Source organism: Salvelinus alpinus, chromosome 19, assembly GCF_045679555.1.
Source record: "Salvelinus alpinus chromosome 19, SLU_Salpinus.1, whole genome shotgun sequence".
In the NCBI taxonomy this organism is placed as follows: domain Eukaryota; kingdom Metazoa; phylum Chordata; class Actinopteri; order Salmoniformes; family Salmonidae; genus Salvelinus; species Salvelinus alpinus.
Window position 1 is genome coordinate 8,913,897 of NC_092104.1, and position 17,282 is coordinate 8,931,178.

Consider the following 17,282-nt stretch of genomic DNA (forward strand, 5'->3'; position numbering starts at 1 on the left):
ACAGGTGTGGGATGGGGAGTGGAGACAGGTGTGGGATGGGGAGTGGAGACAGGTGTGGGATGAGGAGGGGAGACAGGTGTGGGATGGGGAGTGGAGACAGGTGTGGGATGAGGAGGGGAGACAGGTGTGGGATGGGGAGGGGAGACAGGTGTGGGATGGGGAGTGGAGACAGGTGTGGGATGGGGAGTGGAGACAGGTGTGGGATGAGGAGTGGAGACAGGTGTGGGATGAGGAGGGGAGACAGGTGTGGGATGAGGAGTGGAGACAGGTGTGGGATGAGGAGTGGAGACAGGTGTGGGATGGGGAGTGGAGACAGGTGTGGGATGGGGAGTGGAGACAGGTGTGGGATGGGGAGTGGAGACAGGTGTGGGATGAGGAGTGGAGACAGGTGTGGGATGAGGAGGGGAGACAGGTGTGGGATGGGGAGTGGAGACAGGTGTGGGATGAGGAGGGGAGACAGGTGTGGGATGGGGAGGGGAGACAGGTGTGGGATGGGGAGTGGAGACAGGTGTGGGATGGGGAGTGGAGACAGGTGTGGGATGGGGAGTGGAGACAGGTGTGGGATGAGGAGGGGAGACAGGTGTGGGATGAGGAGGGGAGACAGGTGTGGGATGAGGAGGGGAGACAGGTGTGGGATGGGGAGTGGAGACAGGTGTGGGATGAGGAGGGGAGACAGGTGTGGGATGGGGAGTGGAGAAAGGTGTGGGATGGGGACAGGTGTGGGATGGGGAGTGGAGACAGGTGTGGGATGAGGAGGGGAGACAGGTGTGGGATGAGGAGGGGAGACAGGTGTGGGATGGGGAGTGGAGACAGGTGTGGGATGGGGACAGGTGTGGGATGGGGAGTGGAGACAGGTGTGGGATGGGGAGTGGAGACAGGTGTGGGATGGGGACAGGTGTGGGAATACAGTTATAGAATATAGAGGCTGAACCCCAGTTATATAATATAGAGGCTGAACCCCAGTTATAGAATATAGAGGCTGAACCCCAGTTATAGAATATAGAGGCTGAACCCCAGTTATATAATATAGAGGCTGAACCCCAGTTATATAATATAGAGGCTGAACCCCAGTTATAGAATATAGAGGCTGAACCCCAGTTATAGAATATAGAGGCTGAACCCCAGTTATATAATATAGAGGCCGAACCCCAGTTATATAATATAGAGGCCGAACCCCAGTTATAGAATATAGAGGCTGAACCCCAGTTATATAATATAGAGGCTGAACCCCAGTTATATAATATAGAGTCGCTCTGGATAAGAGCGTCTGCTAAATGACTTAAATGTAAATGTAGAGGCTGAACCCCAGTTATATAATATAGAGGCTGAACCCCAGTTATATAATATAGAGGCTGAACCCCAGTTATATAATATAGAGGCTGAACCCCAGTTATATAATACAGAGGCTGAACCCCAGTTATAGAATATAGAGGCTGAACCCCAGTTGTAGAATATAAAGGCTGAATCCCAGTTATAGAATATAGAGGCTGAGCCCCAGTTTTTTAATATAGAGGCTGAACCCCAGTTATAGAATATAGAGGCTGAATCCCAGTTATAGAATATAGAGGCTGAATCTCAGTTATAGAATATAGAGGCTGAGCCCCAGTTATAGAATATAGAGGCTGAACCCCAGTTTTTGAATATAGAGGCTGGGTGTTTGGGGGTGTAGTCTGCAAGCTTACCTGCTAGGTATGTGTGTGTGTGTGTGTGTGTGTGTGTGTGTGTGTGTGTGTGTGTGTGTGTGTGTGTGTGTGTGTGTGTGTGTGTGTGTGTGTGTGTGATAAAATAATTAATATGTTGAAAGATAATGATTAAATAATTCCACTCTGAAACCATATAATTATATGAAATTGATTAGAATCATAAAACTATAATCTGATGATGTGTGTAGTTTTAGTCAGAATTAGAACAAGGACCTTTTGTTACTTTTTAGTATGTGAGCAGGGTGCAAGTGTGAAACACATGATAAGAGGAGCTATCGACAGACGAGTTGTAATACTGTGTTCCTTACAGGACATTCTGTCTCCACCCGTGGAGGGGGGAAACTGTTGGGCTTGCAGAAGAGTATGAAACATGTTGTAGATTAAACAATGTATCTGTGTAGTGGAAAAACACAGACTGTCTGAGCAAGGCGTAGTTTAAGATTTGAACTTGTTTGTGTGTGTTATAAAGACTGGGTTTTGCATTTTTGATGTTAGGACGTCCTCGTGAATAAACATTTTGACTATTGTAAGCTGAGAAATCGGTCTGTTTCATTTAAATCAGAATCTTACAAACTCTGGGTTGCAGACCGAGTAGATTAATTGAAGTTTATGAACATTGATAACAAAATTCTCATAACAGTGTGTGTGTGTGTGTGTGTGTGTGTGTGTGTGTGTGTGTGTGTGTGTGTGTGTGTGTGTGTGTGTGTGTGTGTGTGTGTGTGTGTGTGTGTGTGTGTGTGTGTGTGTGTGTGTGTGTGTGTGTGTGTACCTGGTATGCGTCAGAGGTGTTTCTCAGGTCAATGCTTGCGATGAGCCAGCTGTCCGAGGGCTTGTCTGCGCTCCACAGTGTGTAGTCAAAGTTGTCTCCGTCCGGTCTGAGGTGCAGCTGCAGAGCGCCTTCTCCAGTGATCTGGTACACCAGCCTCAGACAGCTCCAGTCCAGCAGCTCTAACACTGGGCTCACCAGGACAGCCTTCTCCCTCCCGTCGATGAAGGACGAGTCTGCCGTGATGAAACGCCCTGTGGAGAATGACAAAGGAATAAATAAATAGTGTAGCTTGATATTGAAGTCGTAAATCATTACTTAATATTATTATGTTGATTTCTTCTTAATCTTTTCTAAATATTTTGGTTTGATACGGAGTCAAAGGGGGATATTACTCTGCTGAGGATGTGGGGGAGGAGGGTGTGTGTGTGTGTGTGTGTGTGTGTGTGTGTGTGTGTGTGTGTGTGTGTGTGTGTGTGTGTGTGTGTGTGTGTGTGTGAGGTCATGTTGTGTAGTTACACAGTGCATCACCTAGTCTAAACAAAAAGTCAAAAATACCATACAAGCACACCAAAACCTGACATCAGCATACGAAAGAAGCTGACTTCAATCAGAGAGTTAATCAGATCAAATCAGCTATTAAGAGTAAGTTCCTACAGCATCAAGGACATCGAGTCATTAAGACAAACAGAAAACTGTTGGTCGCCGAACCAAGGAGGACGATGGGAAGAAAAAAAAACTCTCTGTACAAAGGGAAAAAGGAGGTCTGACAAAAACCAAAGCAATAGAGTCTGGAAACAAAAAACCTAATGACCCTGGTCACCTTTTCCCCTGCACTGCACCCTGGTCACCTTTTCCCCTGCACTGCACCCTGGTCACCTTTCCCCTGCACTGCACCCTGGTCACCTTTCCCCTGCACTGCACCCTGGTCACCTTTTCCCCTGCACTGCACCCTGGTCACCTTTTCCCTGCACTGCACCCTGGTCATCTTTTCCCCTGCACTGCACCCTGGTCATCTTTTCCCCTGCACTGCACCCTGGTCATCTTTTCCCCTGCACTGCACCCTGGTCACCTTTTCCCTGCACTGCACCCTGGTCACCTTTTCCCTGCACTGCACCCTGGTCATCTTTTCCCCTGCACTGCACCCTGGTCATCTTTTCCCCTGCACTGCACCCTGGTCATCTTTTTCCCTGCACTGCACCCTGGTCATCTTTTCCCCTGCACTGCACCCTGGTCATCTTTTCCCCTGCACTGCACCCTGGTCACCTTTCCCCTGCACTGCACCCTGGTCATCTTTTTCCCTGCACTGCACCCTGGTCACCTTTTCCCCTGCACTGCACCCTGGTCATCTTTTCCCCTGCACTGCACCCTGGTCACCTTTCCCCTGCACTGCACCCTGGTCACCTTTTCCCCTGCACTGCACCGTGGGTGGTAGGGAGGGAGAATGAGGAATGAGAGAGAGACGAGATAAATGATTAAAATCCCATGGCTTGGGGTGAAAAAATCATCCTCTTCTTTAAACTGTTTAAAGACAGTTAATAGATAAGATAAATCTTGCTGGAGAGTCAACTCCTTGGTTAAACCCAAATGTTGTTGAGCAATGGCAGGCTGTGCTATGCATCATAAACCATGAGTATGGACTGGATTCTTCTGGTCTCTGTAGAGGAAGCAGATCAGACAAGCCACATGTTCAATAAGCACCAACTGTAGATAAACAATATGGAGATGGCTGTACTGTAGTGCTGTAATGTTTTATAAGCAGCAAGTTGGCATGGAGACAGTTGTTGTCTGTAGTATATTATTATAATGGTGTCCGTTACTCTGTCCACTTTTACGACCTGGACCAAACTATATGCTCTGACAGACAGACAGTGGACATGATTCCTTCCAGATACCATGTGGATCATCTCTCTTCTGTCCTCCCCTCTTTTTCAAAGCCCATCTTTCAAAGCCCATCAAAGCCCATCCTTTCCCCTGTTCTTCTCCCTATTTCAACCCCTATCTCTTTCCCTCTCTCTTCTAAGGTCCTCCCCCATGTTCTTCTCCCTATTTCAACCCCTATCTCTCTTCCCTCTCTCCTGTCCTCTAACCAAAACAATGCTCTTCCCCTGTCCCGCTACCTCCTAATATAACACCAACACTCCTGAGTTAGACTCTCTCCTTGTCCCAAAGACAGTCTCCTAACATCAACACTACTGAATTAGACTCTCTTCTTGTCCCAAAGACAGTCTCCTAACACCAACACTACTGAATTAGACTCTCCCTGTCCCAAAGACAGTCTCCTAACATCAACACTCCTGATGAAACCCTATTCCCTACAAAGTGCACTACTTTTGACTAGGGAATGGGTTGTCATTTGCCACGCAGTCTTAGACTCTTCCCCTAACGTCAACACTCCTGACTGAGTTATACTGGTCTCCTCAGAAAAGGCCCCAGAGTGATCCTCGAGACTGTAAACAGATCCACATGTTAAGGCCAAAGAGTAAATGAAGAGATATTGCACTGTGCACTGCAGTGTTCAAGCTGGATAACAGAAGGATGGACTCTCTTGGAATAATAAACATCTTTGGTTTCAGCACAAAACTTTTCATTTTTTACTGTTTGTCATATTCTAACATCTAAATAAAACAGTTTAAAATATGGAAATAATCATTGGATTGAATGTCTAAATCTTGAAGATAAACACGTCTGTTTGGTTGGCTTGGAGCCTAATCCTAGTCTGTCTGACCAGAGCTGGCTGTGATGTACATGATACGGATAATCCACGTAACCTGCTTATCTACGGACTACAAACGCCACAAAATCATGGTACCAATGTTAGCATTTGTAGCACATAATATTCATATCATACAAAAGTATATAAAATTGATTGCGAAGCTCAACAAAGTCACTTGAACATGTTGCACGAAAAATTGTAATATCGGAACCACGATTTTGTTGAATTTGTGGCACAAATCCCATCCAAATCCTGGTACAGATATTAGCATTTTCGCACATCATGTTCCAGTCATCTAAGTGACTTTGCTGGGTTCACAATACATTTGAGATACTTTAGGATGATTTGGACAAGATGCGCGAGAAATGCTAATATCGCTACCAGGACTTGGATGTGATTTGTGCCACAAATGATAAAACGCTAGTGCTAGGAAAACTAAACCAAAGCGTGGATTGCTGTCAAACCGTGTCAATAGACTGCTTACAGGGTGAGGAAACCAATATGTAATTTAGTAATTTGGATGAACTATCCATTTAGCACTAATTTTCTGCAGATAAACTGCCTCTGGCCCTGAGCTCCTTAATACGAGGGTGAGAAAGGTAATTTGTAATGTCATACAAGGGAAAAGGGGATACCTAGTCAGTTGTACAACTGAAAGGAAAGGGGGATACCTAGTCAGTTGTACAACTGAAAGGAAAGGGGGATACCTAGTCAGTTGTACAACTGAAAGGAAAGGGGGATACCTAGTCAGTTATACAACTGAAAGGAAAGGGGGATACCTAGTCAGTTGTACAACTGAAAGGAAAGGGGGATACCTAGTCAGTTGTACAATTGAAAAGAAAGGGGGATACGTAGTCAGTTGTACAACTGAAAGGAAAGGGGGATACCTAGTCAGTTGTACGAACTGAAAAGAAAGGGGGATACCTAGTCAGTTGTACAACTGAAAGGAAAGGGGGATACCTAGTCAGTTGTACAACTGAAAGGAAAGGGGGATACCTAGTCAGTTGTACAACTGAGAGGAAAGGGGGATACCTAGTCAGTTGTACAACTGAAAGGAAAGGGGGATACCTAGTCAGTTATACAACTGAATGCCTTCAACTGAAATGTATCTTCCGCATTTAACCCAACACCTCTGAATTAGAGAGGTGGGGGGGGGGATGGGGGGGGGGCTGCCTTAATCGACATCCAAGTCATCGGCGCAGTGGGTTAACCACCTTGCTCAGGGGCAGAACGACATATTTTTTACCTTGTCAGCTCGGGGATTCGATCCAGCAACGTTTCAGTTACTGGCCCAACGCTCCTACCCAGATACATGTTAAAGGTATAAGCAGGGCATATTTAACCACACAACACAGACAACACTGGATGTGGACGACCTATTTACATTTTTGTCATTGAGCAGAAACTCTTATCCAGAGCTCCTTAACCTCTCTTGGGTAGGGGGCAGTATTTTGAAGTCCGGATGAAAAGCATGCCCAAAGTAAACTGCCTGTTACTCAGGCCCAGAAGCTAGGATATGCATATAATTGGTAGATTTGGATAGAAAACACTCGAAAGTTTCTAAAACTGTTAAAATTATGTCTGTGAGTATAACAGAACTGATATGGCCGGCGAAACCCCGGGGACAAACCACCCCAAAAAAGAAAAAATCAGCCTACCACTATTTTCAATGGCTGTCACTTTTATTATAAGGCCAAGTCCTCCCAGATTGCAGTTCCTAGGGCTTCCACTAGATGTCAACAGTCTTTAGAAAGAGTTTCAGGCTAGTTTCTGGAAAAATGAGCCAGAAATTGTAGTTTTTCTAGGTGGCTCCCATTTTGTCTGTAGTGTTTCCAAGCGCATGGAAGAGAGCGCGTTCTTTGGTATTTTTCTCCGGTAAAGACAATTACGATTCTCCGTCTTAAATTGTATCATTTATTTACGTATTAGGGTACCTAAGGTTTGATTATAAACGTTGTTTGACTTGTTTGCAAAAGTTTATTAGTAACGTTTGGGATTAATTTTGTTTGCATTTTGATGGAGGGAAACTGGGTGGATTATTGACTGAAGCGCCCGCTAAACTGAGTTTTTATGGATATAAAGAAGGACATTATCGAACAAAAGGATAATTAGTGATGTAACTGGGACCTTTTGGAGTGCCAACAGAAGAAGATCATCAAAGGTAAGGCATTTATTATATCGCTATTTCTGACTTTCGTGTCGCACCTGCCTGGTTGAAATATATTTTTCATGTGTTTGTATGCGGGGCGCTGTCCTCAGATAATCGCATGATTTGCTTTCGCCGTAAAGCCTTTTTGAAATCTGACACAGCGGCTGGATTAACAAGAAGTTAAGCTTTATTTTGATGTATCACACTTGTGATTTTATGAAAGTTAAATATTTATAATTCTGTCGTTTGAATTTCGCACTCTGCAATTTCACCGGATGTTGGCCACGTGGGACGCTACCATCCCACCTGCCCATTAAGAGTAGCGAGTGTATACATTTTCCTACTGGTCCTCCATGGGAATCGAACCCTCAACACTGGCGCTGCAAGTGCCATGCTATACCAACTGAGCCACACGCAACCTATGAACCCCAAAGAGCAAAGGGATTTCTGTTACAGAGCTGTTGCATGCTGGGGCCCTAACCTATTAATCTATTATACTGAACTTTAAAACATTGCAGTCCATCTGTTGTATACCAACTGTATGTATGTAAAAAGGACTGACTAAGGAGAGTGATGCCCATGTATGCAGGTCATATATATGAGTTAGTAGCAGCAAGCTAACCCTGATGTAGAGTATGGCTAGCCTCCAAATCCCATTATAAACAGGTTTATGACTGACACACTTTAATTACGTTTATAGTGAGACAAAGCCCTGGGATAACCCCTGACCTCAAAGCCCTGGGATAACCCCTGACCTCAAAGCCCTGGGATAACCCCTGACCTCAAAGCCCTGGGATGAACTTTGACCAATGGAGGTCCTCCTGACATGCAGGATTAGTGTCTGGGTGATTGGCTAAGGTCCAGGCGAGTTGTCCTGGTGAACAAAACCCTGGTGAGTAATGGAGAGCTTTGTCTCTATGGGTTTAACAAAACAAAGGGTCAGTGTCTGGGTGATTGGTTTAGCTGAGTTATTTGGGTGTGTAAGGGTCCTTTGTGCCTCTGTGGGTTTGATCGACCTATAATATCGCTGCTTTTTTTGATAGATCTTAGATGTCTGCTTTACCTCCTGACCCCTGTATGGAGTGGAAGTAACAAATTACAAATACTCTCGTAAAAGCCGCTCCATGGTCAATCCGTCGTCTACATTGGCAGTGCAGCATTTATGGTGATACGGCCTCTGCAGAAGTCAGGGCATTCATAGAATAGGGGGGGAAATGTAGTCCATCCAGGATGGACATTTTTCTTTAAAAGGATCACACGCACATACATTCTCACATCATAAACATTTCAATTCATACTTATTGTCCTTTACGGAGCAGCGCAGAGCTGTTGTGAAGGAAGTTGTCAAGGAAGTGAGTTTGTGTTTATACAGGACCTCCCGCCGTCCACCTTCCGTCAACCAATCATGTCAATGCGGAGCCCTCTGCATTGTTACAAAATGTGTGAGGCGCACGGCGATGTGGTGCGAAGCTCAATTTGGCTTCTGCATGCCTCCGGAGGCTCCGAAATTGCGTCACACCCTCCATACCATCCAACCACATGTTTGGATCAAGCATAAATTGGCTTTTTCTGTAATCGAGTAGCTTTTCTGAGTACATGTACTTTTTTGAGTATTTTTCAGTCAGTCATTTTACTTTAGTATTGTACTGCGCTACCTTTTTAAAACCATCCATTACAGAGTACAATTTTGTAGGTAAAGTTTGCGAAAGCTCCTCCGAGCCACAAGAAAACGGCTCATTGTTCTTTAGTCAGTCACCAATCAAATCAAATTTCACGCATCGCGCCAACGCAGGCCACCACCTGATGATGATAGCTGTTATAGCTAGCACTTTGATGTCACTATGTGTGGTGGTGACTTGCTAGCTAGCTAGCCATGCAAGTTATCTGGGCTAGCTAACAACATTAGGCTAATGTCAGCAAGTGAGCTAGCTAGCTAGGTAGCTAAGTGAACTAGCTAGCTAATGTTAGTTAGCTGGGTCAAAACATAGTGTTACTGAATTTTAACAATGTACTGTGTGTTTGTCTGTGTAAAGTAGGACATCTTTCATCTAAAAGCCAGAGACTCAGTAAGTCTAACTGTGATTATAACTGTGATTTTATTTGTGATTATAACTGTGATTATAACAAATTTTATCTGTGATTATAACTGTGTTTATAACTCTGATTATAACTGTGTTTATAACTGATTTTATTTGTGATTATAACTGTGATTTTATTTGTGATTATAACTTTGTTAATAACTGTGATTTTATTTGCGATTATAACTGTGATTTTATTTGTGATTATAACTGTGATTTTATCTGTGATTATAACTGATTTTATTTGTGATTATAACTGTGATTATAACTGTGATTTGAAGTGTGATTTGAAGTGTGATTTTAACTGTTATTTTATCTTTGATTATAACTGTGATTTTATCTGTGATTATAACTGTGATTATAGCTGTGATTTGAAGTGTGATTTGAAGTGTGATTTGAACTGTGATTATAACTGTGTGAGTCTACACAATAGGTACACCTTAGCCCAAAGGCCGGCGGATGGTGATATTGAGTGTTTTCATCGTACTGTCCAAACACATTGTATGCTGACGGCGATACACTTGTATCCCCCGTGGACCAGTTTGTACCAAAAACCTTCTCCATTTAGGCTGCAAAGGCATTCATTTCCTCCTTATCTAGATTTAATGGTGAGAAAGGCTGAAAAAAAACAGTGAAAATATGGGTACTTTCTTTATGAAACACCATTTTCCACCACCATTCTAGAGTGGCTATGATCTAGCAGCTCCTATGAGGCCTTCTCTCTCTCCCCCGTCTCTTTCTAATCTTCCTAAAAACCTAAACTAATACACCTGAGGGATCGACCGGAACGGACACCAACCCACCTACAGACCATGTTCGGGTTTCCTGGAACTTAGGCTTACGAATGTTTTAAAGACTGTTTTAACGATACATCGTTTCTACAACTGCCGAAGATGTAACATGCGTTTTCCCATAACGCAGAGAGAAATGTTCGCTAAGTGTGTCGTTGGAGCATGTGTCAATACATCTAACAACGAACTTAGCTGTTCTACGATTGGTCGGTAAATAACGAGCCTTTTCAAGTGCAGCTCAGAAATCTAACGATGCTCCTACGAAGGTTTTAAAGAAGAACTTTGCATTAAAAGGAGAAGTTAACCCCATATCCAGAAACTCCCATGTGATTCCACAGGGGCCAGGCACGGCGCAAACCAAAAACAAAGAAGAAAAGACTGTGGTAGTCCAAGATGGATAACATCTGAGTTAATGGTTATAGTTGTGAATTTGAAACCAAGTGGATGATCGACCAGTCATATGAAGATAGAATATATACAGTAAGATGAAAGAAAGGATGAATTTACATCATCTTTGTCCTCATTTCACAGACTGACCACCCAGAGGGACACAAATGATTCTCTGTCCCTAAACAGTTTAACACTCACGGTCCGGTTTCCCAAAAAGCATCTTAAAGGAGAAGTTAACTCAAAATCCTGAAACTCCCAAGTGATTCCATACATTGAACCTATACTGAACAAACTATAAACGCAACATGGACCAGTATCTAACATGTTACTGAGTTACTGTTCATATGAGGAAATCAGTCAATTGAAATAAATTCATTCGGCCCTAATCTATGGATTTCACATGACTGGGAATACAGATATGCATCTGTTGGTCACAGAAAACTTAAAAAGTAAAAGGTAGGGGCGTGGATCAGAAAACCAGTCAGTATCTGGAGTGACCTGGTTTATTTTTATTTTTTGGTAAGCCAGGCCTGGCCCCTGTCTGATCCAGTGTTGCTGTGGAAACCAAACAGAAAACACAGCCGTCGTGGCCCAGTCTTTTGGTTTTATGGCTGTATTTATCGACCCAGTGGGAGGAACGAAACCGCTGGTCGGCCCACCACGATTCACAAGCCACTGAGTCCGACTTCGCCAAGGTTGTGTCGGTTCGCCGTCAGGGGACTGTAGATCCATGTTTGGCGGTTATTCCATTCTCTCGGCTACATGGTCTGCTCTGTTTTCTGTCAGCCAGGGACTGCTCGTGTAACGCCTCAGCCGTTCAGTGTGAAGTGAAGGTTTCTGTTGTTCAACCACTTCAAAGCCTGAACCGTGCTGGATGTCTCCTGGTTGACAGATGGGCCCACCCAGCACGTCCCAGAGTGAAGCTGGCTGCAGACACACTATAACTGCATCCCAAATGGCACAAGCAGCCTATAGTGTCAGTCAGGCCATCTGGCTTGGCAAGCAGCGATGGCACAGAGACGCTAGGCTACAACACCAACACTTATTTTTAGAGGGGGTAACATCAACTCCAGAGACAGATTATTATAAACCAGGAGCCCTTGTTGTTGGAGTCTGCTTCTGTCCTCAAGAGCCGCAGAGAGAGAGAGAGCCCAGAGACTAATTTAATGTAATGTTAGAGTTGTCCAGTGGGAAACAGAAAGCCTGCTGGGAGTGAGGTCTTACTGTAGAGAATGTGTGGCTTGGCATCAGCAGCTGGTGGTGACATACAGCACCTCTCACCTCAACTGCTTCTTTAACTCTCTCTCTCTCTACCCCCTCTCTCTCTCTCTCTCTCTCTCTCTACCCCCCCCCCCCCTCTCTCTCTACCCCCCCTCTCTCTCTCTACCCCCCCTCTCTCTCTCTACCCTCTCTCTCTCTCTACCCCCCCTCTCTCTCTCTCTACCCCCCCTCTCTCTACCCTCTCTCTCTCTCTACCCCCCCTCTCTCTCGCTCTACCCCCCCTCTCTCTCTCTCCCTCTCTCTCTCTCTACCCCCCCCTCTCTCTCCCTCTCTCTCTCTCTCTCTCCCTCTCTCTCTCTCTCTCTCTCTCTCTCTACCCCTCTCTCTCTCTCTCTCTCTCTACTCCCTCTCTCTACCCCTCTCTCTCTCTCTCTCTCTACCCCTCTCTCTCTCTCTCTACCCTCTCTCTCTCTCTCTCTCTACCCTCTCTCTCTCTCTCTCTCTCTACCCCCCTCTCTCTCTCTCTCTACCCCCCCCCTCTCTCTCTCTACCCTCTCTCTCTCTCTCTCTACTCTCTCTCTCTCTCTCTCTCTCTCTCTACCCTCTCTCTCTCTCTACCCCCCCCCCTCTCTCTCTCTCTACCCCCTCTCTCTCTCTCTCTCTCTACCCCCCTCTCTCTCTCTCTCTCTCTACTCCCTCTCTCTTTCACCAGACAGTATTTTCTGTTTGGCTGAACTTATTCAGTAATTAGCCTTAGAGACCATTAGCAAACCTTTCCATTGATAGCTGGCCATTACTTCCTCTGGGTTGAAAGACATTTATGAAAAGTAGCACAGTGCCAGAAGTGCTACTTGCTGGTCTCCCTCCAATCAGTGTGCCTCAAATAATGGACTGGTCCTACTTTTTGCAGTCTAAACTTTTGATGAACGTTTGTATAGAACAATTTGCAGCTCCCTATAGGCCAACAGGATGAATAGACATAATTGAAATTCTGTGTCTGTCTCCCCCTACACATATTCATCTCTGTTTCTTCCCCATCTTTCTTTCTCTCTCTCTCTCTCTCTCTCTCTCTCTCTCTCTCTCTCTCTCTCTCTCTCTCTCTCTCTCTCTCTCTCTCTCTCTCTCTCTCTCTCTCTCTCTCTCTCTCTCTCTCTCTCTCTCTCTCTCTCTCTCTCTCTCTCTCTCTCTCTCTCTCTCTCTCTGTCCCCCCTCTCTCTCTGTCCCACTCTCTCTCTGTCCCACTCTCTCTCTGTCCCACTCTCTCTCTCTGTCCCCCCTCTCTCTCTGTCCCCCCTCTCTCTCTGTCCCCCCTCTCTCTGTGTCCCCTCTCTCTCTGTCCCCCTCTCTCTCTCTGTCCCCCTCTCTCTCTCTCTCTCTCTCTCTCTCTCTCTGTCCCTCTCTCTGTCCCTCTCTCTGTGCCCCCTCTCTCTCTGTCCCCCCTCTCTCTTTCTCTATGTCCCACTCTCTCTTTCTCTATGTCCCACTCTCTCTTTCTCTATGTCCCACTCTTTCTCTGCCCCCCCCCCTCTATCTCTCTCTGTGACTTTTTTAGTTCTCCCCCATCCCTCTTAAAGAGGCCCTCCTAATGTAACCAGTCATGCATAAAGAGACAGGGTCATGGTCAAACACAGTATGGACAGACGATAGACAGACACAATGTATATATACATACATTCTGCTCTGACCATCTTTACCATCTAGCCTGTATATAGTCCTGATAATGTAAAAGTAGCCCTGGAAAATCTCAAAACATGTTGATGTCAATGAAGACAACCTGCAACTGAAGGGCAGCATGACTTTTCTAACTTCCGTTCTATATTTGTATTTTGTGTTACAGCATTGATTACAGAGTAAGTGAGTTGTCCAACCTTCCTCGTTCCTGGTCCATCTGGCATAGGCAAGGTCGGAGGTGTAATCGCATGTACCGGTATCGAAGCTACAGGAGCCGGGTAACAGCTGCTGCTGCGCCCCAACAAGCACAGGGACTGGAGGACAAGGAGAGGAAGAACAATATTTACAGCGATGTAGTTGTTGGTACGCGTAGGCCATTGGCTTGCTGCAAAAGGTGTGGGCTTCTGTTTTATATCATGCACACAGCTAGTGGCTCTTTCAAGGCAGAGCATGCTGCACTACAATTAATCATTCATTTAAACTGTCATGAGCGTCTGCTGCGCCCAGAAAGAAAAACTCAAAACTAACGGAATCAGAACTTAAAGATGAAATCAAATAGGCTATGTGGCACGGACACAGCCAACATTTGAGTGTTAGAAAAATAACGGTGCAATTTCTTTGATTAACTTTGAAAATAATGTCAAAAGAAAAAGGCTGCAACTTACCCAGAAAAACGAGATGGAAAATGCTGTTCATATTGAAGCTGCAGCGAGACTCATTCACTTCTCACTCGTAGATTCCAGAGGGGGATACGACCACAAAACGACGCGATCTATCTTCTGGACTGCCAAACTCGTCTACAGTTCAAGTTCAACCACCAACTCTCACAGCAACAGGGCACGAGCAGTCGCTCAGCTGTTACCGGTCCGTTTACATGGCTTAATCCAACTGGAAAGACGCTTGGCACTCGGGGCGGGTGAGGTGGATAGAGGACAGGAGGAGAGTGAGGAAGCGCCTGACAGTAATGCAGTCCAGATTCTAACGGCTAGTGGACGCATCGCCACAGGGAATCTGTGTAGGCTACTCCGCCTCCTGCATCTCTTTCTCTTCCTAGCGCTGTGGATGAAATCACAGACATTCCACATCATACTGCTCCGGCCCAAATAACCCCCCTCTTTCAGAAGTAGCCATACTTTATGTCACACTTCATTAAGTTGCACAGATACTATGTAGTTACATGTAGTCTCATTTTATTTATTAGTTTAATTTCAAGTAATTGCTTAGGATATGTTCCGGGGAGCTTGTGAGAATAACATTGATGTATACACGGAAACTGTCGATTCGTTTGAAACTTAAAGTAGACAGCTTTCGGCACTAAACCCTCAGGCCTATGCCCTTAGGGGCATCCCCGCGGCCATATTTGTCGTCGGGCCAAGTGATTAGCCAAGCAAGGGAAGTTTGCAATTTAAGCCCCTCGCCACTCGTTTTTAATGGCGTTTGCGTGTGTACAAATATGTTCACTTCGGGGCCTGAAACGCTCCGTAATTCAATTCGCGATGATTGTTCATCCGCTAAGAAAAGTCTGCCAAAACTTAAAACCTCAACATTAATATGTAGTCAACATAAAAGTGTAAGTAAAAACAATATGTAAACATTCCAGGTGTCCTGGAGGACAAACACCTGCCTGTTCACACCACTAACATCCAGAAGGCGAGGTCAGTACAGGTGCATCAGAGCGGGGACCGAGAGACTGAAAAACAGCTTCTATCTCAAGGCCATCAGACTGTTAATAAATAAGGCCATCAGACTGTTAATAAATAGCCATCATTTGCCGGCTCCCACCCGGTTACTCTACCCTGCACCTTAGAGCCTGCTGACCCATATACACAGACATGGAATCACTGGTCACTTTAATAATGTTTAAATAATGTTTACATACTGCTTTACTCATCTCATATGTAAATACTGTATTCTATTCTACTGTATTTTAGTCAATGCCACTCTGACATTGATCAATCTAATATTGATATATTTCTTAATTCCAATCTTTTACTTTTAGGTTGTGTGTATTGTTGTCAATTGTTAGATTCTACTGTACTGTTGGAGCTAGGAACACAAGCTGTTTCCTACACCCACAATAACATCTGCTAAATATGTATATGTGACCAATAACATTTAGATTTGATTTGATAACTAGGCTATTTGTCACTTATTTAGAAAACATTTATCCAGTTCACTTTTGCAATTTAAGCATTTAAACAACCTGTAACGGCTTTCTTCCTGGGATGAAGGAGAGGACCAAAATGCAGCGCAGTTAGTGTTCAACATGTTTAATTTAACGAACTGTGAACACTTACAACAATACAAAACAACAAACGTGAAAACCGAGACAGTCCTATCTGGTGCAGAACACAAACACAGAGACAGGAAACACTAGACACACAACATAGAATGCCCACCCCAACTCACGCCTTGACCATACTAAACAAATACAAAAACAAGGGAAAACAGGTCAGGAACGTGACACAACCTTTATCATCCCATGTTGTTATTTGAGTCCTGTTCTAGTCTAGACTGTAATTGTACAGTATATTGTTCATTCACTAACATACAGTGATACTGTAGGTCTTCTACAAGGCTTTTTTGGTTTCTGGAAACGGAACATATTTTCTGGGCAGGTTGCTCACAGAGAGAGACGTTGGTATTTACCCAGGAAAATGTTATGCCATGGCCGTGGGGCTATGTTTGATTTGTCCTCCATAGTTTGTGTAGTTTACACTCACTTCTGCCTTGTTCCTGTACTGTATGTGAGCATCTGAAACATCTGTGGCCCTTTTTTCATTTACACTTCAATGTCTGTCTGTCTGTCTGTCTGTCTGTCTGTCTGTCTGTCTGTCTGTCTGTCTGTCTGTCTGTCTGTCTGTCTGTGTCCGTCTGTCCGTCTGTCTGTCTGTCTGTCTGTCTGTCTGTCTGTCTGTCTGTCTGTCTGTCTGTGTCTGTCTGTCTGTCTGTCTGTCTGTCTGTCTGTCTGTCTGTCTGTCTGTCTGTGTCCGTCTGTCCGTCTGTCCGTCTGTCTCTTTGTCTATGTAAGAAACAAGTGATGAATCGGTGTCCTTGGTGTCTGTCTCCGTCCGTCCGTCTGTCTGTCTGTCAGTTTGTCTGTCTGTCTGTCAATGTGTTGTCGTAGTTACCACCACTGCCTGAGGTACCCAGTACTGTCCCAGTTAGAGAGAGGTAATGTGTCTGTCTGTCTGTCTGTCTGTCTGTCTGTCTGTCTGTCTGTCTGTCTGTCTGTCTGTCTGTCTGTCTGGCTGTCGTACCCAGTACGGTCCCAGTTAGAGGTAATGTGTCTGTCTGTCGTACCCAGTACTGTCCCAGTTAGAGGTAATGTGTCTGTCTGTCGTACCCAGTACTGTCCCAGTTAGAGGTAATGTGTCTGTCTGTCGTACCCAGTACGGTCCCAGTTAGAGGTAATGTGTCTGTCTGTCGTACCCAGTACTGTCCCAGTTAGAGGTAATGTGTCTGTCTGTCGTACCCAGTACTGTCCCAGTTAGAGGTAATGTGTCTGTCTGTAGTACCCAGTACTGTCCCAGTTAGAGGTAATGTGTCTGTCTGTAGTACCCAGTACTGTCCCAGTTAGAGGTAATGTGTCTGTCTGTAGTACCCAGTACTGTCCCAGTTAGAGGTAATGTGTCTGTCTGTAGTACCCAGTACTGTCCCAGTTAGAGGTAATGTGTCTGTCTGTCGTACCCAGTACTGTCCCAGTTAGAGGTAATGTGTCTGTCTGTCGTACCCAGTACTGTCCCAGTTAGAGGTAATGTGTCTGTCTGTAGTACCCAGTACTGTCCCAGTTAGAG

General features: G+C 45.0%; 1 protein-coding gene across 1 annotated transcript in view; it reads right to left on the bottom strand.

Annotated features, from left to right (window-relative positions):
• Window positions 1-14,501, bottom strand: part of mamdc2a (MAM domain containing 2a) — a 69,441-nt gene extending 54,940 nt beyond the window's left edge. The window contains exons 1-3 of the mRNA XM_071352233.1: window positions 14,151-14,501; window positions 13,683-13,799; window positions 2,473-2,723 (exon numbers count right to left, since the gene is read on the bottom strand). Of these exons, the coding sequence (XP_071208334.1) occupies window positions 2,473-2,723; window positions 13,683-13,799; window positions 14,151-14,181 (399 nt within the window). The 5' untranslated portion in view covers window positions 14,182-14,501. The remainder of the gene's footprint in view (window positions 1-2,472; window positions 2,724-13,682; window positions 13,800-14,150) is intronic.
• Between the last annotated feature and the right edge of the window lie 2,781 nt (window positions 14,502-17,282).